The sequence below is a fragment of the Pelophylax lessonae genome (genome assembly GCF_965119305.1).
Source record: "Pelophylax lessonae genome assembly, chromosome: 3".
Classification (NCBI taxonomy): domain Eukaryota; kingdom Metazoa; phylum Chordata; class Amphibia; order Anura; family Ranidae; genus Pelophylax; species Pelophylax lessonae.
The window spans coordinates 329,303,535-329,328,151 of NC_138770.1; the positions used below are offsets into that span (position 1 = coordinate 329,303,535).

A 24,617-nucleotide genomic window follows, 5' to 3' on the forward strand; every position below is an offset into this window, starting at 1 on the left:
GATCTTTTTAACTATTGGGTTATACTGCCCCCTACAGGAGTAGGACACTAGGTAGATAAAAAAAGTCTGGCTATGCCTATGGGCAGGCCCAGGGGGGTATACTCCCTCTCTCTGCTATGGGTACTCAGTTTTGTTACAAGCAGTGTCAAAAGAACTACAACTCCACAGAGGGGTGGGTGCTGTGTCCGTCAATGAACATTAGAGGAATGAATTTTACGGTAAGTCAAAAATACCATTTTCTCTTTCGTTCATTGATGAACACAGCTCCTTAGCTTCTTGATCTTTGGGATGTCCCAAAACAGTGTCAAACATGAGGGGTGGGAACAGCAAGAAAAAGTTCAAGGCTAAAACATAGCCAACCAATTAACATGGAACTCAACCATAAACTGGAGCTCACCTGAAAAAACAATACACCCTCAAAGAAGAGCAAGTCCTCTAAACAGCAGCCTACAAAACCTTGTGGCCAAAAGAAGCATCCGCAGATGCCAACACATCCACCTTATAAAACTTTGTGAAATTGTGCACAGACGACCAGGTGGCCGCTTTGCAAACCTGTAGCACTGACACCTGATGACGGAAGACCCAGGAGGCACTAAGCGCCCGAGTAGAGTGCGCCTAAACAGGGAAAGGAGGAAATTGACCCCTAATGGAATAGGCCTGAATTACCATCTGTCTGATCCATCTGGAAATGGTCGCAGCAGAAGCCCACCCCTTTCCGAGGTCCATCCGTGAGTACAAATAGTGAGTCTGACTTCCTAAAAGACTCCGTAGCTGACAGGAAAACCCTGATTGCCCGAACTACATCAAGAGAATGCAAGGCAATTTCCTTAGGATGTTTAGGCCTGGGACAGAGGAAAGGCAACACAATGTTTTCATTCAAATGGAAATCAGAGACGACCTTTGGAAGGGACGAACAACCAACTTATCTCTGTGAACCACCAGGTAAGATGGACAAGACAACCCTGGCAGCTTCGACACCCTGCGCGCAGCACTAATAGAAACCAAAAAGGCCACCTTCTGGGACAACGTAAGCAGGGGAACCTCCCGAATATTTTCGAAGGGAGGTTTCTGGAGAACTGACAACCAAGTTGAGGTCCCACAGCAGCAATGAGACCGCACTGGGAGGAGCCAAGTGTCCAACTCCCTGGATAAGGTACGCACCAAGGAAAGTGTGGCCAATGGATGTTGAAAGAAAACCACCAAGACCAAAACCTGGCCCTTGATGGTACCCAAGGCCAGGCGCTGCTCAACCCCTTGTTGGAGGAAAAAGGGGGAACCCCAAGAGACTCACACCAATGAAAGCCTTCCAAGTACGATGGTAGATCTTCCTAGAGGTAGATTTTCTAGCCTTAAACAGCGCAGGAATCATCGATTCAGACGAACCTCTATCCTTCAGCACCTGGCGTTCAACAGCCAAGCCTTTAAAGACAGCAACTGTAAAGCAGGACGGAAGATTGGCTCTTGGGAAAGCACACCTTCCCTGAGAGGAAGTCTCCAAGGAGAATCAGCGACCAGCCATACCAGATCATTATACCAAGACCGGCAAGTCCAGTCTGGAACCACCAGAATGCGTCTGTGGCATCGGTCAGAGGATCCTGACACCGTGCCAAAAACCTCTGAACCTTCCTTGAAATGTGTACAGCAGAGAGGGCTGGAACAAATCAGTCTGCCCACCTTAGAATGGCAGCTACTTCCCGAGCCACCAGGACACCTTTTTTGCCCCCTCAGTGATTGACATAGACCACGGCCGTGGCATTGTCTGATTGAATTTGTACCGGAAACCCCTGAAGACTAATTGTCCAATGATCCAGACAAAGTCTGATCGCTTAGAGTTCCAGTACATTAAATCGGCAGTCTGGACTCCCCATGGGCATATCTGTGCTAAGGACGCCTCCCCACCCGGACAGGCTGGCATCCATGGTAAAAACCATCCAGTACAGGGGGAGAAAGGATTTTCCTTGTCGAAGTGCCGGAAAACGAAGCCACCTCTGGAGACCGTGGATTCTTGCCCCATTTCACCAGAATCTTTTTGCAGAAATCTTGTGTGGTACTGTGCAAATGGAACCACCTCGAAGGTAGACACCATCAGGCCCAGCACCTGCATGTAAGCCCAGAGGGATGACCATCTGCTGGACAACAGAAGCTGAATTCCCCCCCCCCGGCAAAGTCTGGAGTTTTTCCAAAGGAAGAAACACTGGCTGAGACCGAGTCCAAAGTCAGACCCAGATAATCCAGTTTCGTGGACAGAACCAGAGCAGAATTCTGAAGGTTCAGGAACCAACTGAACTCCCTCAGAGTTTGCAGAGTAATCTCCAAGTTGTCCATCAGAGCAGTCGGAGTCACCGCTCGCAAGAGGTTCGTCCAGGTACCCCTGTACGGCGATCCCCTGCTGATGCAACAATGCTAGCACCAGGGCCAACACTTTTGTGAAGACCCGAGGAGCGGAGGCGAGACCAAGGAGTAACGCCACAAACTGATAATGCTCCTCACCCAAGGCAAAGCGGAGGAAATCCCCCTGATGTAGGGATGCCACTACTGTGCGAATGGACTCAATTAAGAACTTCTGTACCCACACAAAACAGTTTAGCGCCTTGAGCTCCAGAATTGGATGTACCTTGCCTTCCTTCCTGGGAATTGTAAAGAGGTTTGAGTAAAACCCCTGAAAACGTCCAAATTAAGAACGGGAACAATCACCCCTTGAAGTAACAAGTCTTGCACAGCCTCAAAGAGACCCCGTAAGCGATCTGGGGACCAATGCAGGTTGGATGGGAAAAACCTTTCCTGGAGGATAAGACCGAAACTCGATCTTGTAGCAGTACAGAATTAACTTAGTGGACCCACTTGTCCTGTACCAAGGAGGTCCACAGATCCAGAAACCAGTGAAAACATCCCCCCACCCAGATACGTGTAAGGGCGCCACTCCATGCAGAGGAAGCCTTGTCTGCAGGTCTGGAAGAGCTTGCTAGTGGCTTGCCAGACCAGGTCCTCTTGGAACCTCCGGTGGAGGCCCTGAAGGGTTTTAAACCCTTGTTTTGAGACCCTGAAGGACGAAAAGGCCTCTTATGAGCCAAGAAGAATGGCCTACGTCAACGACCCCTAATGATGTCATCCAAGGAAAATTCCAAACAAATGATCCCCTACAAGGGTGAGATCAGATAAGGCCTTTATAGAAGTCTGGTCCGCAGACCAGCATTTCAGCCAGATAATACGCTGAAGGACCTGATACAGATAGCCTAGAATTTAAAAGGAGCCACATCCAAGGAGGCATCACAGATAAACTGTAGCCCCTGGACCAACTTATTTGCCAGCCCCGCAAAGGCAGGGGGAAGTGGTTTCCCCTGCAGGTCCCGGCGTAAAAGTTTAGCCCACTCGATCAGAGTTTGCCACACCAGGGCAATAGTAAACACCAGCCTCAGTGCCAAACCAGCCACAGTGGACATATGGCGGGCCAGAGCCTCTGACCTCCTATCAGTCAGATCTCTAAAAGCCGGGGACTCCTCATCCAGAATTAAAGGTAGCTTTATATAACCTGGAAACCGGCAAGTCCACTACAGATGGGACCGTCCACTTTTTTTTTAAGCAGGGAATCCTCACAAGGATACCGCATCGCAAAACGCTTAGGGTCCACAAGAGTGCATTTTGGACAACCCCACTGTTTTGTGACAATGCTGTCCAAGTAGGCGGAAAAGGGGGAACACCAAAAAGGCAAAAAGGGACCGGCGCCTCAGACGCAGCATCAGGCGCATCCTCCATTATTAAAGTTTCATGCACTGACACAATCAGTGCATCCACCAGCGTCTTGCGCGGCTAGAGTAGAGGAATCATCCTCCCTATCTGAGCACTCAGGGTGTGTGGACACAGAAGCAGTAAGGCGACTCCCGTCCACAGCGACCGAGACAGATTCAGGTCCTGATGAGACAGGTGAGGCAGGGGGCGCTATATACTAAGCTCAGCTAGAAAACAACAATCAGGGGAGGGCCGCCAACTGCGCTCCTGCAAAGGGGACGCTGACCAAGGGCCCACGAATGGACCACCTACTAGACCCCTCCCTCCGAGCCCCTCCAAGGAGGCCCGCATTAAAGAAATAGCTCCTTTAAAGGGGGTCGTCCACCGTGATGCGGACACGCAGACAGGGTATCGCAGTTGATGGGCCCGCAGTACTAAGCACTAAAAAGGGGCAGGTGCCCTACACAATAAAAAATAAATAAACAGTGCTACCCTTCCAAGGGAAGCGCCAAGCTGGCCGCATGGCCTAGTAAGCCGTGGCCCAAATTTTTGTTACGGCCCAGCCACAAGCGCATGGATCCCAGCCAGGTAGGGGGCTTCAGCAAACCGCACTGGGGCCGCCCCCCCCCCCACGGAGGCACCCAACTCAGGCCGCATGCCCGAGTAGGCCACAAGACGCGGCCTCAATTTATGCGGATGCCCAGCTGCTTGGACGCTTGCCCTAGCGAAGCCGACCATCCAGGGGTAGCGGAGGGGAGGGGGGATGCCCAAACGGAGAGTAGTGGCTTCAGCCACCCTCACTGGGGCCACCCCACTGGAGCTCCCGACCAGTAAGCCGCTGTCTAAATTTTTAGCTGGATCCGGCCGCGTGTGGCACGGACGGTAAACTATCCACTCCCCCAGCCCAAAAACTGCAGCAGGGAGCCCAGAGGACATTCCTGCCCTAGTCACCGACCCCCAGGGTGGCGAGGAACCCTGCTCAACCCTCCGTTGTGCACCAGGAAAAACCCAGGCAGCAGCAACTCCAACAAACCCCCCTAAGAGCATGTGGCAAATGCTGTCTTATAACCTCACCCAAGCTTAAGATATTTTTGTTTTAGCCAATTTAAAATTTCAAGCACTAGGAGAAGACCACTTTATACAGGTCTGAAAACAGCCTGAAATACGACTGAAGAAAATGCTTGATTTAAGTTGACTCAATGAAGTCTATGGGGCCAAAAAAGCTAAAATCTGCCGCAAAAGTAGTTCTTGTAGCTTATCGATTGTCAGGCATCAAGTTACAGGAGCCTGGACGCTCATATGTGATTAGCCACTATTTAATTACAAGGGATTTGGTTTGTTGAATCTTTTGGAGCTTTAAGCTTCAAGCTAGAAAAACTCTCAAATGTGAATGGAGCCGAAGGAGTTTTATTTGGATGTATCTAACATAACCAAACACTTTAAGCCAGTGTTTCTCAACTGGGCTGCCGTAAGGAGTCCTCCGGGGAGCCACAACAATAGCCCGATCTGAGCGATCCTCTTTTAGCTCCAGTGCTACAGGAGGGAAACTGTTAACTCCTGTATACAGGAGGCAAAGAGCTGTGCCCGCACCTCTCCTCTGTACTCTTGCTGGAAAAACAGAAAGCTGAGCTGGCCGCCCGACTGCGTCCTACCTACCGATTACATCATTGGTTGTTACGGACTTGCCGGCAAAAATACAGAGAGGAGCAGAGAGCGGGGGAGGTACGAGCTGAGCGCTCTGCATCCTCTGTAAGCAGGAGTTAAGAGTGCTCTCTCCCACCTGTTGCAGGGGTTAACAAAGGATTGCTCTGATCTGAATGTACAGTAAGGAGAGGAGCGGGGGAGATATGGAGAGCGATTTTTGCTAGAAAAAAGGGGGTATTTGGGTGGGGAGTTTGTGCTAAGAGGGGGATTTTCTGGGAGGGTTTACAACCTACAGACCTTTCAACTCACAGAGTACATTTTAGGGCTTGTTTACACCAGGTGCAGTGCAGGAACATGTGTGAAATCATGTCCCGTACCGCCCTGCCTTTTGCAGACATGTATGGGTGCCTTTAAATTTAATGACACCCCACGCATCTAGCAAATGCACATATATACGTCTGCACCTGCTAAAACGTATGGTACTGTAGTACCATGTGTTTTGGTGCTGCGCATTATTAAAAATCATGGTGGCACCCTTTTGCGCGTTTCACATACATGGAGCAGCTGATTAAAAAATGCAACCTGTTGGAATGCGCAAAAAAGCGCGTGCGCTCAGATGCACCTCCTGGTGTGAACAAGCCTTCAGACTTGTGTGTCCCAGGATTGTGCGCAATTCTATAGGGTGCCTTGACTGAAAAAGGTTCAGAAACGCCGCTCTAAGCTTTCAACGCTAATACTTATTAAAAAGGATTGTCCTATAAAGTAAAGAAAATGATCAAATGTTGGACAGCATCCTACATACTATGCACTGCTGGTGCTAAGCCACTCATACTTGTTTTTTCACATGGATCTTTATTTTCCCAGCAATCAGCAGAACAGTACTAAAACATACAAATACTAAGAAATACGTCAAAAGAGTCCTGTAATACTTACCTTTGCACCAGCAACATGAAGCTCTAGCCTAGCCTTGGTATTATCAGACTACTCACTGGGGTTGAGTTACTAAAAGGCACATACTGTAGGTTGTTCACTTTCCTAGGGAAGTTGCACTTTGCAAGGGAACTGAAAAAGAATAGCCAATCATGTGCAAGGTAAAAACAGCATTTGTACTTGCACATGACTGGCTGATGGAAGTTAGCGGTGCTTTACCTCATTCACAAAGTTCTGGGGCAAATCCCCCTAGGGTAACTTTCCCCTGCAAAGTGAGCAGCCTATTTGTCATCATTAAAGTGATTGTAAAGTCTAGTTTTTAGAAAAAAAAATAAAATAAATACCAAACATGTCATACCTACCTCCTCTGTGCAGTGGTTCTGCACAGGGCAGCCTGGATGCTTCTCTTCTCGGAACCCTCTTTGCTGCTCCTGGCCCCTCCCTACTGTCGGGTGCCCCCACAGCAAGCAGCTGGCTTTGGGGCCACTCGAGCCGAGCTGCATTTTCGTGTGTCCATTCAGAAATGGTGCTGTGGTTCGGCCCTGCCCCTCTCTCTCCTGACTGACTAACTGACTTTGATCGACAGCCAAGTGAGCCAATGGAGCCGTGGCAGTGTCAATAGCTGTATAGAAATGGGGCTCAGGGAAGTATTAGGGGGGCTGCTATACACAGAAGGTTTTTTTTTTAATCTTAATGCAGAGAATGCATTAAGATAAAAAACCTTCTGACTTTACAACTCCTTTACTTTAACCCCACTGCCTTCACTGGGACTGACACAATGTTGACAGGCAGCAGTAGTGCAAGCAGTGAGAGAATATGGCAAAAAGCAGCATATGTATATGGAAGCTGTCAAGATAACTCCAAATTCACACAGACTTACAGCTGAAGTTTAATTTGCTCATGTTTTGCCTTCCCTGCCCCCACCTTCAATAAGTCAACATTTAAAAAAAAAAAAAAAACATTTTCAATAAATACCTTTGCTTACACCACTGGTTATTTGTGATTCTCTATGCAAGGCAGGCAGAACATGGCTGGCTAGAAGGGTCAGCAGGGCATCTGAAAACAGCGCCCTACCTCAGTAATCCTCTCAAGAGCCTTCAGCTCCAATGCAAGAAGTGGGCTGGCTCTCAAGAGGAGTTAATAAAATACCTTGTTGGGTGGATGTCAATCTGGAGGAATGAAGTTCCTAGGTAAGCGGTATTTGCATGTAGACCACCCCTCCCTCCATTTAACACCCACATGTGGTGCTGAACCTCCATGATTGACAGAACTTTAACCACTTGCTGACCAGGCCTTTTATGGAACTTAAAAAAAGAAAAAATTACTTAGAACCCCCAAACAATATATATATATATATATATATATATATATATATATATATATATATATATATATATATATATATATATATATATATATATATATATATATATATATATATATTTTTTTTTTTTTTTTTTTTTTTTTTTTTCTTGCAGAGACCCTAGAGAATAAAATGGTGATCATTAAAATATTTTATGTAACACTATATTTTCTGTATTTGCGAAGCGGTCTTGTTTGGAAATAATACACTTTAATGAATTTTAAAAAACAAAACACAATAGTTACCCCAATTTTTTTTTTTTTAGAAAAATACTACCACATCATGCAAGATGTGGGTGGCCATCATCCCAGAATCAATAGATACCGGAATACCCCCTAGGGAGTGGGATTGTGTGAGCGACCAAACATCTAAATGATTTCCAAATATTTGGTTGTAAAAAAAACTATTTTATTTATACATACAATGTAAAATATTAGAGAGACCATGTCTCAATATGACATAACAAATAATTTATTTTGATTTTTTTAGTAATGTCAAAAATTATATTACGCCGAGTAAGGGTGGGTTCAAACTATTGCGATGCGGGAACCAGCACGATTCCTGTGGCAGGTTCCCACATCGCATGTCTCTGGCAGGCAGTTTACACTGCTCTATGAAAACCGCTGCAGGTGTCAATGCGAAGGTAATGACACCCCCAGATCGGTTCACAGTGGGAACTGTCAAATGGTGCAGGAATAGGATCGCATGGCTGTGAACACCAATGTGATTCGATTTCAGTGTGGACCAAAACAAGGGTCCTGCAACATTTTTGTCCGAATGCGATGCAAATTCAGCCATGCAATTTGTATGGCTGAATTTGCATCACACAAACATCACAATAGTGTGAACCCAGCCTAAATATATACCCAACATGTCATGCTATAAAATTGTGCACGTTCGTGGAATGGCAACAAACTATGGTACTTAAAAATCTCCATAGGTGACACTCTTATGTTTGGATGGGGCGCTTTAAAAATTTTTTTTTTTTTTTTTTAGACTGTCCATTTTATTTATCACTTTTATTCCTATTACAGGGAATGTAAAACATCCCTTATAAAAGAAAAAAGCATGACAGGTACTCTTTATTGAGAGATCTGGGGTCAAAAAGACCCCAGATCTCTTTTACCTTTAAAAGCAAAAAATAAAAAATCCTTTGTTGATGCCCGAGAACTGGAAATGACGTCAGAGGTCGCTCTGGTCCTCCAAGGGCATAGAGCCGAGTGGGGGACCATCTTGTCCTCACTTGACTTCCTGCCCAGCAATCGATTCCGGGTTTACCGACGGCTCTGGAAAGCTCGGAAACAACCGGGAAGCAGCGGGAGGGGGGATTGGCAACTCTCCCGCTGCCTATTGAAGTTATCCTGTGGCGCATGCGCCCACTGGACCACTTTTATCAAATGCAGAATTGCCCACAGCAAACAATGGTACTGGGGTTATGGCAGCTAGCTGCTGCCATAACACTGGCATTTAACATCAAAGTAATCACATATATTTACTGTGGGCAGTCAAACCATTAAGGGGGTGGGTCAGGAACAGTAAGGCTGGAGAGGAAAGCGCTAGACATCCTCCAGCTAGGAGATGAGATGGGCTCTATCTGAATTACTGCAGCACCTATGCACCACACCCAAGGACTGGTAATTGCATTCTTTTTTGATGAAAAACATGCATATAATGGAATTACACATTAAATATTTAAATACTGTACACTTCTCACCTCTTGGTCCCAGTAAATTATCTATATATCCATTTACGGCTTTGTCCAAGGTCTCCATGATTGCAATCTAAAAAAAAAAAGAAATGTTTAAATCAGTGCAATTAAATGAATATACCTGCAGACTCCATTCCAAAGATAAAGATATACTTGACTAGCTGATTTCATCACTCTATTTACTAAATTTGGGGTATTTATCAATAAATGATGTACTGAAAACACAGAATCTGAAAGTTGCTGTTTTGAGTAATTCTGTTCACATAGCATAGCTGGAGGAAGACAGCCCACACATGAAGTCAGTTGAAACCTTTGCTAATACCAGTGTACACTTTAGTAGCTTGTGAAATCGATGGCACAACTTTACAAGACTAGGAGTCTATTGTAAGCAGAAGTGTAGACAGATCTAAAATACTCCCATTACACCTAGTTATGTAGTCATTAACCACCGCAGATCCAGAAGGTTTTACCCTCTTGATGACCAGGCCAATTTCTGCTATTCAACACTGTGCTAATCTAACTAGCAATTGCTCGGCCTTTTTTCACACAAATAGAGCTTTCTTTTGGTGGTATTGAATATATAAAAAAAAAAAAAAAAAAAAAAAAGGGACTTCTGACTTACCGTAAAATCCATTCCTCTGATGGTCATTGGTGGACACAGCTCCTGATCTTCTTAACCATTGTGTTATACTGCCCCTACAGGAGAAAGACACTAGGCTGAAAAAAAAATCTGGCTATGCCTATGGGCAGTCCCAGGGGGCATACTCCATCTCTCTGCTATAGGTACTCAGTTTTGTTACAAGCAGTGTCATCAGAATTTTAACGCCACAGAGGGGAAGGTGCTGTGTCCGTCAATGAACTCAGAGAAAAGGATTTTACGGCAGTGCTTAACAAATTTTCTTGGAATCTAGGAGCCAGCTAAAAAAGTTAGGAGCCAGTTTTTTTTTCACGCATGCCAAATGGCCGGCATCTGTTGGACCACCTGCCATACACGTGGGCCGAATGGCGGCCAGTTTTAATTGAACCAGCTGATGTTGCCTAGCATTCGGCCTAGGTGTACTTGGCTTGATGGTGTGATGGGCAGTGGCTCACTTGGGAAGGACAGTGCCGCAAGGTGGGGGCGATAGGATATCCAGTGATCCAATAACTCATGTCACCTTAGGCCCCTTTCATACAGGCACCTCCACTAAGGGGAATCCGCTTGCTCAGCGGGGATTTCTCTGCTAATCCAAACTGAGCAGGCAGATGACAGGTCCTGTCTGCTCCACTATGCAGAGCGAACACTAACACAGTCCCGCTCTCCTTTATGGGGCAATTGGATGGAAATAGACTGCCTGTCCATTTCCATCCAATGCCATCTGATTCGATCCGCCGGATGGATGGAAAATAGGACCACCCTCCGTCTGCTTTTGGCAGACAGGATCAGATGGCGGCAGTTGTCAGCGGACATCCGCCGCTCCAGAAGGAGACTGAAGGGTTCGATCAGATACGCCTGAAAAACTGACAGGCGGACCTGATCCGACAGCCTATGTCATGTGTGACATGACAGGGAGAGGATGAAAAATAATAAAAAATAAATTTTTCATTAAAAAAATAAATAAACTGTTTCCATCTTTGGGACGTTGTAAATGGAACTGAGGCCGTTCCAACCAGCTGCCCCACACTCCCTAAGGACAGGGTGCCAGATCAAGCCCGCAACACCTTTAACCTCTTCTCTTTGGAAAGAGATGGGTGGGCAGTGATAGCAGGCAGGGGAAACCCTCAGCGCCGCCAGTGACTACTTGTTGCATCCCTGGCCACCACAAGAGGGCGCCAGTTCCCCAATGTAAGCGGCTTGCTCCAGCTGGCCGCAAGGCCACGGCCTCAATTACCGACCGGTCTGGCATCTAGGGCCGCATGGCAGACATCCCAACCTGCCAAAACTCATTTCAGGGAGGTGGCATTCCATACGCCCCCCCCCCCCCCCCCCCCACCAACTTAGCACAACTAGAGGATGATCAAATGAAATGCAATCAGTATACAGAGGATCTCTTGTTCTGAGGGATGTTAGAGGAACACTAACCACCATGACCACTTTAGTGATTTGAAGTGGTCATGTTGGTAGGAGTCAGAAACACTGCACATGCTGGGATATTCACAATTCTGTGCTGGGGGCTAATTGCACCCCTAGCACATGTGACTTACTGCTGGCGGGTACTGCTGGTGGGAAATTCTAGCTCCTCTTAGAGACATCAACAGAGTGTGAGGAGCAGCGCTGGAGGAAGCCTGCAGAGCTGATGCTCTCTGCATCTCTCCTCTCACAGCCGGAGTGCATTTGAGATCACTCCGCCTGTGACAGGACCGAACCGTAACTATACAGGAAGCATCGGCTCCACTCTGACAGCTTGGAGCCGGGATATTGCACGGCACTTGCAGGTGTCAGGGAGCCGCAGCCCGCATACGGGAGACTCCCACACCTCTCAGGGAGACTTGGGATGTCTGGCATGGTGAGATGACACCTGCCGCAATGTAACCCAGGCACCAGGCCACTAATTCTAGTAGCCAATGCGACCTGGGGCCTGGGGTTTGTCTAGCCCTGTTTTACGGTAAGTCAAAAATCCAATTTTCTCTTTCGTTCATTGATAAAAAACCACAGGTCCTTATCTGTAACACTGCTTTGGGATGTCCCAATGGTTAACATGAGGGGCGGTAAAAGAAATTCCCAAGGCTAACTATAGCCAACCAGATAAACAGGAGCTCAACCAAAACAACTGTAGCTCACCTGAAAAAAAAAACAATACACCCTAAAAGAGGACCTTTAAAGAGGACCAGGTCTTCTAAACAGCAGCCTGCAAAACCTTGCGGCCAAATGAAGCATCCGCAGATGCCAACACATCCACTTTATTGAACTTTGTGAAAGTGTGCACCGACAACCAGATGGCTGCCTTGCAAACCTGCGTCACTGATGCCTTAATAACGGAAGGCCCAGGAGGCACCGAGTGCCCGAGTAGAGTGCGCCTTTACAGGGAAAAGAGGAACATGACACTTGATGGAATAAACCTGAATCACCGTCTGTCTAATCCATCTCTAAATGGTTGCAGAGGAAGTGGACAACCCTTTCCAAGGCCCATCTGTAGGCATAAATAGGGAGTCTGATTTCCTAAGAGACTCTGTAGCTGCCAGGTACACCCTAATCGCCTGGGCCACATCAAAGGCATGCAAAGCAATTTACTTCGGATGTTTTGGCCTGGGACACAGGGAAGGCAACACAATGTCTTCATTCAAATGAAAATCAGAGAAACAGAGGAAGGAACGACGGACAGGGGCGAAGAACCACCTTATCACTGTGAACCACCAAGTAAGGTAAACAGGGTAATGCCACCAACTCCGACACACTGCGCACAGAGGTGAAAGCCACCAAACAAGAACACCTTCTGGGACAGCGCAAGCAGGGGAATCTCCTGAAGATTCTCAAAAGGAGGCTTCTGGAGGACTGCGGACACCAAATTGAGGTCCCAAGGCGGAAACAGAGACCACTCTGGAGGGTTCAAGTGCCTAACTCCCTGAAGAAAAGTACGCACCAAGGAGTATGTGGCCAAGGGCCATTGAACGAAGACAGCAAAGGCTGACACCTGACCCTTGATAGTACTCAAGGCCAGTTTCTGCTCAACCCCCCCATTGAAGGAAGATCAAGATCCGAGCCACCGAAAAAAGAGCGATGTATGTTTTCCACGTAAGATGGTAGATCTTCCTAGAAACAGTTTTCCTAGCTTTTAACAGCGTTGGAATCACCAACTCAGACAAACCTCTATCCATCAGCACCTGGCATTCTACAGCCAAGCAGTTAAAGCCAGCGACTAAAGCAGGATGGAAGATTGGTCCTTGGAACAGCAGATCCTCCCTGAGAGGAAGCTTCAAAGAAATGTAAGGGACCAGCCGCACCAGATCGGCGTACCAAGCCCGGCAAGGCCAGTCCGGGGCAACTAAGATGACCGCAGACTCTTCTGCCTCAATCCTGTGTAGAAGTGTTGGCAGAAGTTTGAGAGGAGGAAAGGCGTAAATTAGACGATACTGACTCCACGGGGCCACCAGCGCATCTGTGGCATTCGCCATAGGATCCCGTGACCGAGCCACAAACCTCTGCACCTTTCTGTTGAGCCGAGAGACCATCAGATCCACCTCGGGGGTGCACCACTGGAGACCCAACTGGTGAAACACTTCCGGATGAAGAAACCACTCCCATTAGGTACCACGCCTGCCGACTGAGGTAATCCGCCTGCCAGTTTTCCACCCTGGGAATGTGTAGGGCGGAGAGAGCTAGAACAAACTGTTCTGCCCACCTTAGAATGCCGGCTACCTCCAGAGGCGCCAGGACACTTCTTGTGCATCCCTGGTGATTGACATAAGCCATGGGCGGGGCATTGTCTGATTAAATGCACACTGGACATCCTTGAAGACGATCCGTCCAATGTTCCGGGCACAGTCTGATCGCTCGGAGTACCAAGACATTGATCGGTAGTCTGGACTCTTCCAGCATCCAGACCCACTGAGCAGAAATTGGCATCCATGGTGACCAATGTCCAATAAAAAGGGGAGGAAGGATTTGCCCAGCCGAAGCACAAAGTCACCATATCAGGGACTCTTTCGTTCCTCGGCTCTGATTGTTCAGAGACTGGGGATTCTTGTCCCATTTGGCCAGAATCTCCCTTGCAGGGACCTCGTATGGAAATACCTGAAAAAAGGTAGACACCATTAGGCCCAGCACCCGCATGCAAGTCTGGAGGCATTACCATCTGCTGTACAGCAGGAGACGAATTACAGCCTGCAGTTTCTGGAGTTTGTCCAGAGGAAGGAGCACTCTGGCTAAGGCGGAGTCCAGAGTCCGACCCAGATAGTCCAGCTTTGTGGACGGAACTAGAGCAGACGTCTGAAAATTCAGAATCCAGCCAAACACCCTCAAGATTGTATGGTGATTTCCAGGTTTTCCACTAGAGCAGTAGGAGACTCCGCTCTCAGAAGTAGGGCGTCCAAGTAGCCCAGTACTCCGATCCCTCATTGGCGTAACAATGCTAGTACCGGGGCCAACACTTTCGTGAAGACCCGAGGAGCAGAAGCAAGACCAAAGGGTAATGCCACAAACTGATAATGCTCCTCTCCCACGGCAAAGCGGAGGAAGCTCTGGAGACCGACACATATTGGAATGTGAAGGTAAGCGTCCTTGATGGCGATGGAGGCAAGAAAAATACCCATAGTGCAGGGAAGCCACCACCGTACGAACGGACTCCATTCTGAACTTCTGCACCCACACACAGCAGTTAAGCGCCTTGAGGTCTAGAATTGGACGCACCTTGCCTTCCTACCTGGGGACTGTAAACAGGTTTGAGTAAAACCCCTGAAAACGTAAAAAAGTCAGAACTGGGACCATCACCCTCTAAAGTAAAAGGTCTTGCACCACCCCAAAAAGAACCTGTAAGGGGACCGCCGCACGTCGAAAAGAAGCAGCTTACCGGAGGGTAAGAACGAAACTCGATCTTGTAGCCGGACCGAGTGACCTCGTGCACCCACCTGACTTGTACTAGGAGAGTCCACTGGTCTGGGAACCAGCGAAGATGTCCCCCCACCACAGATATATGGCTGAAGGGCCCTTGTCCGCAGTTCTGGAGAAGCCCGCTCTTGACTTACCAGACCAAGTTCGCTTGGATCCTCCAGAGGAGGCCCCAAAAGGCTCCGATCCCTTGTCAGTCAACCCTGAGGGACGAAAAAACTTCTTATGAGCCGAGAAGGAGGGCTCACGAAGAGGGTCCTTGCCCTTAGTAGCCTGTGGAAGAAAAGGTACTCTTCCCCCCTGAGAGACCTTTAATGATGTCATCCTGGGTAGCAACCTTTAATGATGTCATCCTGGGTAGCGCAAACAGGCGATCTCCTTGAAAGGGAAGATCAGTCTGGTCCCCAGACCAGCATTTGAGCCTAAAAACACGCCAAGGACCACTGCCGAACCACTAGGGGAGCTGCATCCAAAGAGACATCACAGAAACTTCAGCCCCTGGACCAGCTGGTCCACCAGCTCAGCAAAGGCAGGGGGAGCTACTCCCCCTCCAGGTCACGGCCCAAAAGCCTAGCCCATTCGGTCAGAGTCTGCGGCACCAGTGCAATGGTAATTATCGGCCTCAGTGCCGAACCAGCCAGGGTGTACATATTGTGGACCACAGCCTCCGCCTTCCTGTCAAAACACCTTTTCCACTCTGGATGGGCTTGTGAATGCCAAAGGAAACCTGCGCCTCCGCTGCAGCTTCAGCTGCGTCCTCCATCTTTAAGGTCTCACGAACAGCTACAATCAGTGTGTCCACCTTTTCGTACGCGGTTGCAGAAGTGGAGGAATCCTCCTCACTATCTGAGGATTCAGGGCGCGTGTTCGCAGACCCAGCAGGGTGACCCATGTCTGCGGTGGCCAAATCAGATTCAGGTACTGATAAGACAGATGAGGCAGGGGAAGGCGTTGGGCACTTTTTTGCCAGCCCATCGTCCAATAGCCACCTCCACCCAGGACACCAAGGACTCCAGGACCTCCATCCGTGCATCGTTGGGTGGATGGATGGGACCCAGAGGGGCCCGCAGCCTCAGAGAGGGGATCAGGTGGGGAGATGTGCTCCAAAAACTCCATGAGTCACCAGGGGGACCCCACAAAAAAGTGTAAAACACTGCTAAGGGACAACCCCCATCGCTCTGGCAGCCCACCCAGTTGCCAGACACAGAGCACCAATCGATCCTCGGTAGAGAGGGAGAGGACCCCACCAGACTCACCACCCTGCAGAAACTAGGCACTGCAGCTACCAGGAGAATCTGCACTGCACGAATGGCGATCAGGAAATTAAAAGATCCAGGAGTCAGCACCAGGGGATGAGGAGGGGCTCCCACCGCCGAAATTGCCGCCCAGAGGACTCCACTGTCACGGCCACCGCAAATTTTAATGGAAACCACCAAAAGACGGCCACCGGTCGAAAAGGAGTTCGACTCGGTGGAGTGGCCCTTCCTGTGGGAGACTCTCCGGAGAATGGAGTTCCCCCTCCTTTTCATCAGGTGGCTGCAAATCATATATCATTCGCCAGTGGCTGCTATTCGTTTGGGTGGAAGGTCGTCTCGGTTTACCTTGACCAGGGGAACGAGACAGGGCTGCCCTCTCTCCCCGGCCTTGTTTGCCATTGGAGCCAGTGGCGGAGGCCCTCCACGTCTCCCCGCTTATTAGGGGCCTGCGGATTGCCGGACTGGAAGAGAGGGTAGCCCTGATGCAGATGACCTCCTGTTGTTTCTGAATGACTCCTCACTCAGGGGTGCACTGAAAATCGTGGAAGCATTTTCGCAGATGACTGGGTTGAAGGTCAACTGGTCCAAGTCGCAGCTGCTGGCGATTGACCCGAGGGCCAGATGCTTGGTGCCGCCGGATGTTTTGTTACAATGGGTGGATGATATGGTCTATCTGGGGGTGCGCGTCTCCAGGGATGCCACAGACTTTATAACACTTAGAGCCGGTTCACATAGGAGCGACCCGACTTGCCGGGGCGACCTGTGAAGTCGCGGTGCACAGCGCGCACCGCGACCTCAGAGCGGCATGCACAGACTTCATATCATTGAAGTCAATGCAGGTCGCCCCAAAGTAGTACAGGACCCTTTTTCTAAGTCGGAGCGACTTGTGTCGCTCCTATTAGAACGGGTCCTGTGCTAATCTATGGCAGGCGACCCACGGCGACTTGTCAGGCGACCAGGTCGCCTGACAAGTCGCCCCAGTGTGAACCGGCTCTAAAACTTAGATCTGGTGGTCGCGGCGGTTAGGGCCCGCTTGAAGGCATGGGAGAACCTGCCCCTTTCCCTCTTGGGTCGCATTAGCCTTGTTAAGATGAAGGTGTTGCATAAACTTTATGTATCTCTTCCGGCATTCCCCCCAATGGATACTGAAATCATTCTTCATAACCCTCAATAGATTGTTTCACTCCTTTTTTGTGGGGGCTGCGCCCCCCTAGGTATAAATTTTCTACCCTAATGCGCCCCCTCTGCGAGGGGGTCTAGCCTTCCCAGATTGCCACAAATACTTCCTTGCGTCCCAATTGGTTTCTGCTGTTTGGTGGCTGAACCCGATCTTGTCAACTCGGCGGTTGCGGTGGAGGCAGCGGTGCTCGGCTCCGTGGAGGCTCGCTCCCACTTGCTCTTTAGGGGATCCAAAGCCCCACATGGGCTCACTACCTTCATGACCACGGTAGTGAGAGCTTGGAATTTCGGCTTACAGCTCGAAGGATACCCAGGCACGGCTGTCTCCCCCAACGCACCATTGTGGCACAACCCCACCCTGCCGCACCTTTACTCTCTCCCTGATGCGGTGGTGTGGACCAAATATAACATCAAGAAGATCTCGGACATATACTCTGATCTCTCTTTTCTTACCTTGACTCACTTTATTGACACCTTCAATGTCCTGTCATCCCAGGTATTTCGATATCTCCAGTTCTCTCATGCCTTCAAATCCCAGTTCCTGCCCGGTGGCTCACAAGTAGTGCAGCCGGATCTGGAGCGAGTTCTGCGACATGACTGCTCGGATTGGGCGGTGTCGATTCTCTACGCACATCTCCTCCGGATCCACTCTCCGGAGCTCTCTGGCCTCCATGCTCGCTGGGCCCGGGATGTTCCGGACTTGGACCCGGAGGACTGGATTGATATGTGGGAACTCCCCTTCAAAATGTTGGTCTCCCTCAGGGACAGACTCATTCAGTTCAAAATAGCCCATAGAGCCTACCTCACCCCGTACCGGTTACACAAGATACATGTCTCCCATTCCCCGGAGTGTTGGCGATGCGGCAAGGACCCGGGTGACTTCCTACATATTTTTTGGACTTGCCCTCATCTATCCGCCTTCTGGTCTGAGGTACTCCAGTTGATTGAAAAGGTCTCTTTAATTAAACTTGATCCTTCTCCACGGATATGTATACTGGGACTGCTAGATGATTTAGTGCCTCGGGTGGCGGATCGGATGTTGCTGGGTCTCTTGCCCTTTTATGCCAGGAAAACCATTGTACTTCATTGGCGACGTCGGACCCCACCCACGGTACTGCAGTGGAAGCTATTGGTGAACTCAGTCCTTCCTCTATATAAAGATACGTATGCACACAGAGGCTGTCCAAAAAAGTATGATAGAGTGTGGGCCAAATGGCTCTCTGATCCCTCCACAGCTGCGAGTGGCTGATGCGGGTCTCACCCCCCGCCCTCGGGCGTCTGGTGGCGCTCGTATCAACCTGCAACTGGGTTTTTCCCTGTACCTTGGGATGCAAGAGTTTCTCTAATTGCCCCCCCCCCCCAGCGGACAGTATGTCCCATAGGGTATATGCAACTGCCCTTACTGTTGATTATGTTGTCTCATGCTTCTTATTTGGGCCCCTGCGCGGGGTAACATGCCTTACTGTCTGAAATACTGGGAAGTTCAGTTCAGTTGTGAACCTTTGCACCTTTGTTTGTTGTTGTTTTTTCTTGTTTAAAACTCAAAAAAGATTTAAAAAAATAAATAAATAAAAGACGGCCACCAGACTACACAAACATGGCCACCGTACATTAAGCACACACAGAAAATAGCAGACCCGCGCAGCACCACGAGGCTCCCAGGGACTCAGGAGGGATCCTTAGGCTTCAGAAACTGGCACAGGCAGGAAGGGGAGAGCCTGGCAGAAGCCCCTACAAGGTACAGCCCCCCCCCCCCACAGCCGATCACATAGTCGCCAGCGGCACACCCACATCGCCAGCACAGACCCTAGGCGGTGGACCAGGCCACCCCACAGCCCCAGCAACAGTGAAGGAGGGGTGGGAGCTGATGGGGGTGAGATGGCCCATAGGGACCAACAGACCAATGAGGGAGGTGCCTAACAGGAAGAAGGGGAACCCAGGGATTCAAACCGTCCCATGGAGGGGCCCCCGTCCACCCCAAAACCCTCCAGGGGAAGAAGGGGGATAGTTACTTACTATACCAGGAACCAGGCGGGCACCGCTTCAGACAGAACCTCCTCTCCATGACAATGGGGGGCTGTCGGCCAGAAGGAACGCTGCGACTCAGGTTGAGACCCGGTCGTATGCGACCTCGCGAGGTGTTTAACTCACAGGCCAGCTCACCTCTGATGGGGCTATGTCGTGGCCGACCTAGAACGGAGCTGAGGTCTGCGCGCGCTCGCTGCCCAGACTGGGGTGACCACTGGATCTAGATTATTCTGCCAGTTGCCCAGTCTGGCAGTTGATTGTAGATCTCACAGGAAAAAAAAAATTCTATCTAAAAAGAAAATTGCCAGGACCAGAGATCCCAGCAAGGAACTAGGTCCTTACTCCTGACTAGGCAGAAAAAAAAACCGAGTACCTATAGCAGAGAGAGGGAATATACCCCCTGGGACTGCCCATAGGCGTAGCCAGACTTTTTTTCTGCCAAGTGTCCTACTACTCCTGTAGGGGCAGTAAAACTTAATGGTTAAGAAGATCAGGAGCTGTGTCTGTCAATGAATGAAAGACAAATTATATTTTCTACTTTATTATAAAACATATCCAATAAAATCAAATTCCTTAATAAGTTTAGGCCAAAATGTTTTCTGCTACATGTCTTTGGTAAAAAAAAAAACCCAATACATTTATGTTTTAGTCTGTGTGAAAGTTATAGCGTCTACAAACTATGGTATATACATTTGAAAATTGATCAATACTGATGTACTGACAGCGAATCTCATTTCTCGAGGCCCTAAAATGGAAGGATAGTACAAATATCCCCAAGGCTACCCATTTTTGGAAAGTAGACAGTCTGAGGTATTTAGTAAGAATTATGGCGATTTTTTTAAAGTTGTAATTTTTTGTCACAATTTTTTTGAAAATAAATTGGATAAAATGTTTTTTTTTTTTTTTCCTACATACTGTAACCAATGCAGTACAGCATCATCATATAACTGATATGGCAGTGATCAGGGACACTGAATGGGTTCCATTCATGGCAGCTGTGATCACTAGTGATCTGTGATTGGCTACAGCAAAAGCACATGGTACAGGGTGCTGTGAGTGGCTCAGGTACAATGTGATCACTGTGGGCCAATCACACAATAGAAAATACAACCTATGAATTAATTCATAACAGCTTTGTTGACATTGTGATATAGCAAATACCGATATATGCAATCTGCTGTTCCCGGTAGACACATCGGTCGTGGAGTGCCCGATGTGCCCCTATACTGGAGCAGGCAAAATCATGTACATGTACTGTGGCTGGTGAGCAGGTGGTCAAAAAAAATTATCAAATTATTTTTTGTATAGACAAGATCACGTACAAGTACGTGATTTTGCCTGCACACGCTGCCCCGCCACAGTATACTGTATGTGCTGTGGCTGGTTGGCAAGAGGTTAAAAAAAATAAAATAAAATGATTTCTGTATTTTGGAATAGTACCTCAGTGAGCCTTTATATCAGTCTCCTGGAGAAATCTTCACTGCAGGTGCTTCTGGTCCTCTTCTTGGCTCAGAATGTCTGGTGTGTAGGGGGTTAATAGCTTCAAGTCTCTGGTAAGAATTTAGTGGATAAAGGAAGTACCTCCTCCCTTCTCACCCACTGACAGAAGTTTTCATTGCTTTAACACAATCTGTAAATGTGGGAGAGAATTCTGTGACTATTAAGACTGTCCACCATTCACACATCACGTCACAGGCAGTGAAAGCAATGAAAGAACTTTACACAAAGGGCAGTACTGCTGCCGAACAGGACCCATTTGAGTGAACGGGCTATGGAGCTACCACCCTGAAACTGCACACACAGGGTGGTGGTGCGGGCCTTTCATGGTTAAAACAGGTGCTGAGAAGGAAACATATCCTCTTCCAGCTGCCTGTCAACTGCCATCTGAAAATAATCCACTACAGATTCCTTTCCAGAGAGGCAGCAAGGGCTGCTGCAAATGTGAACAAGTCCTAAGGGTTGCACAAGCATTTCCTGTACACTGATTTTCTTAAAGCTGAACCCTGGGCAAACAAAAGTTTTTCATTGCAGTGAAGGGCTCGTTTTTGTCTAGGGGAGAGAAGAAGGGACATTTACTTACCTCTCCTGACATCATCAAGCCCAAAGTAGGTTCTGCTATGGATAAGAGGTCACTGGAACAGTCCACCACTGGATTGTGGGGAGCGCCGTTTACCAGTGGAATGGAGGATCAGGTGAGTATAAGGCTTACTCCTACTTTCTACCCTCTAGACCAGAGGTCTTCAAGCTTTCCAAACAAAGGGCCAGTTTACTGTTCTTTAAACTTTAGGGGGGCCAGACTGTAGCCAGCAGGAGTATACAGTGCCCCATCATCGGCGTCAGTGGAAGGAATAGCGCCCCATCATCGGCGTCAGTGGAAGGAATAGCGCCCCATCATCGGCGTCAGTGGACGGAATAGCGCCCCATCATCGGCGTCAGTGGGAGGAAAAGTGCCCCATCATTGGTGTCAGTGGGAGGAATAGCGCCCCATCAGTGGGAGGAATCAGTGGGAGGAATAGTGCCCCATCATTGGTATCAATGGGAGGAAAAGTGTCCCATCATTGGTGTCAGTGGGAGGAATAGCGCCCCATCAGTGGGAGGAAAAGTGCCCCATCATTGGTGTCAGTGGGAGGAATAGCGCCCCATCAGTGGGAGGAATCAGTGGGAGGAATAGTGCCCCATCATTGGTATCAATGGGAGGAAAAGTGCCCCATCATTGGTGTAAGTGGGAGGAAAAGTGCCCCATCATTGGTGTAAGTGGGAGGAAAAGTGCCCCATCATTGGTGTAAGTGGGAGGAATAGCGCCCCCTCAGTGGGAGGAAAAGTGCCCCATTGTTGCTGTTAGAAACGATGCCCCAAGGGAAAGATAAAATCAGATGGGAGGCCGCATCCGTCCCTCGGGCCACAGTTTGGACACCACTGTTCTAGACAAAAGGAGCACTTAACACTTACAGTGCAGGCACAGCGGCACTGCAAGGGAAAACTTTTTCCCTTAGCCCGATGTTGGACTTTAATTGAAATCCTGCAGAACAGATTTTCTTTGTCAAGCTGATTAAGCAAATACCAGCTCCAGCATAGCCTTCTGTGTAAATCACTCTCCTGTGACTTGAGCTGGAAAGGGGGCAGTTCAAAGAGTGCTTTCAGAACTGGAATCAAAAGGGAGAGCACTTACCCACTTCATTACAATGATTCAGAAGACCTCACTGATAGCTTTATATACCAGCCCAAAAGAAAGCTATGTTGAGGTTATGTTAGGTCACAAAGAATGTTAAAAATATTCAATATTTTCTCTGGATCTAGTCAAAAGACAGATAATCTGTTATCCAAAGCTTAAGTCAATATTAGTTGGCTGCTGATTACTAACAACAACATATACAAATAGACATACAGGCATACCCTACTTTTAAGTACACAATGGGACCAGAGCATGTATGTAAAAGGAAAAATGTACCTAAAGTGAAGCAATACCATTTTTCACTTCTCAATGCATGTAAATACACTAGCTCTATGGGAAATCTTGGTCAGCTTGACATGGCACTGCTGCTCCCAAACCATAAGTGACAAGGAGACTAAACTTGGGAACCACATTAAGGGGACCCAGGACAATGACATGGTAGATTACCTAGGCAATCTGGCCGGCCACAAAATTTGAAAGGTTGTAGTCCTGGGTCCCCTCTCAGTGCTTCCTAAGTTTGGTGTTCCTGTCATTTATGGTTCGGGAGCAGTGCCAAGTAGGGCTGGGGAATATAATCGAAAGATCGATGCATCGCGATTCGACCCTTCGCGATTCTGCATCGATGCGGGCTGCCGGCATAATCGATTATACGAAATGACGTCATCAGCCGCGGCCACGCCCTATCGCGCAAGGGAAAAAAAAAAAAAAAATCACAAGATCGCAGGATCGGCAGCTGATTGGTGGGTTAGTGGCGGGAGCTTAATAAAAAGGCTCCGCCCCTCCCCTTCCGCCTCTTTGACCCGGGCCGAGGCGCAGCAAGACATCCCCCGCGTGTATCGGCGTCCCACCTGCGGCCTAGAAGCCAGCCAGCCAGCCATCCAAGCCAGAAGCCGCCAGTCCAGTGAGTCCACACACAGGAGCGAGGAGCCCCAAGTGCGTCCCCATCGCAGCCAGCCAGCGCCGCCAGCCTCACCTCACCGCCCAGCCGCAACGCCACTGCCAGTGACGCCAGCCGCCCGCCACAGAGCCCAGAGAGCAGCACAGCACCTGTCCTCCTCTGCAATGCAGTGCACAACAACCCACACAGTCACACAGCAGGTATGTCCGAACAAATAATTGTGTAATCATTCATGGGGGTCTCTCGTCTGTATCTCTGGGGGATGTCTGTGATGGGGGGGGGCCTGGGACAGGGGACGGTCGGTCGGGGCACGGGGGTACTGTTCTGCTGTGGCAGTCTGGCAGCCAGGGGGGTCAGTCAGTGTCAGTGGGGGCCTGGGGGTCTCTGTCAGTGTCAGTCAGCTATGGGGGTCTGGGCAAGGGGGGGACTCACTCAGTGTTTGTCAGTGCTGTGGGAGATTGGGGAAGGTGTGGGGGACATCCAGGTCTCTGTCAGTGTGGGGGTATGGGCAAGGGGGGGGGGGGGAACTCACTCTCACTCAAGTGTTTGTCAGTGCTGTGGGGGATTGGTGAAGGTGTGGGACTTCCAGGTCTCTGTCAGTGTGGGGGTCTGGGCTGGGCAAGAGGGGGGACTCACTCACTCTCAGTGTTTGTCAGTGCTGTGGGGGATTGGGGAAGGTGTGGGACATCCACCCAGGTCTCTGTCAGTGTGTCAGGCTGCAGTCAGCTCAGCTGTGGGGGGAGGGGGGTCTCTGTCAGTGTCACTGTCACAGGCAGCTGTGGGGTAAGGGGGGGGCCCCCGGGGGTTTTGGCTCAGTGCATGCAAGGAAGGGAGTCTGACAGACAGACAGACAGTCATATTTTATGAAAGATGTTGCTTGGTTGATTTGTTGCGGCTTAGTTTACAATCGTGTTGTGTGTTTTTTTGTGATCCCATGAAGATTTACTCAAGGTTTAAGCTTTAGTTGATGATTTAAGCCCCGTACACACGTACCGATGGTCGGCTTACAAATGTTCCTCTTTTCTCCCCGGGATGTCGGTGTCTGCTGAAAAGTGCAAAGACAGCACAAGGACAGCACAAGAATTTTGTCCGCCGACTGCAGAAGTGATGTCATGTAATGGTTAACTTTCCCTGTGTTTTCTATTTTCTGAGCATGCCCAGTCTTGCAAATCTGCGGTCTGTCGGCCGA

General features: G+C 49.0%; 1 protein-coding gene across 2 annotated transcripts in view; it reads right to left on the reverse strand.

Annotated features, from left to right (window-relative positions):
* The window catches only part of ELOVL5 (ELOVL fatty acid elongase 5), a 171,193-nt gene that overhangs the window by 127,764 nt on the left and 18,812 nt on the right, over positions 1–24,617 (reverse strand). For both annotated transcript variants that reach the window (XM_082251328.1, XM_082251329.1), the window contains exon 2: positions 9,378–9,444. In XM_082251328.1, coding sequence (XP_082107454.1) covers positions 9,378–9,435 — 58 coding nt within the window. In that variant the 5' untranslated portion in view covers positions 9,436–9,444. The remainder of the gene's footprint in view (positions 1–9,377; positions 9,445–24,617) is intronic.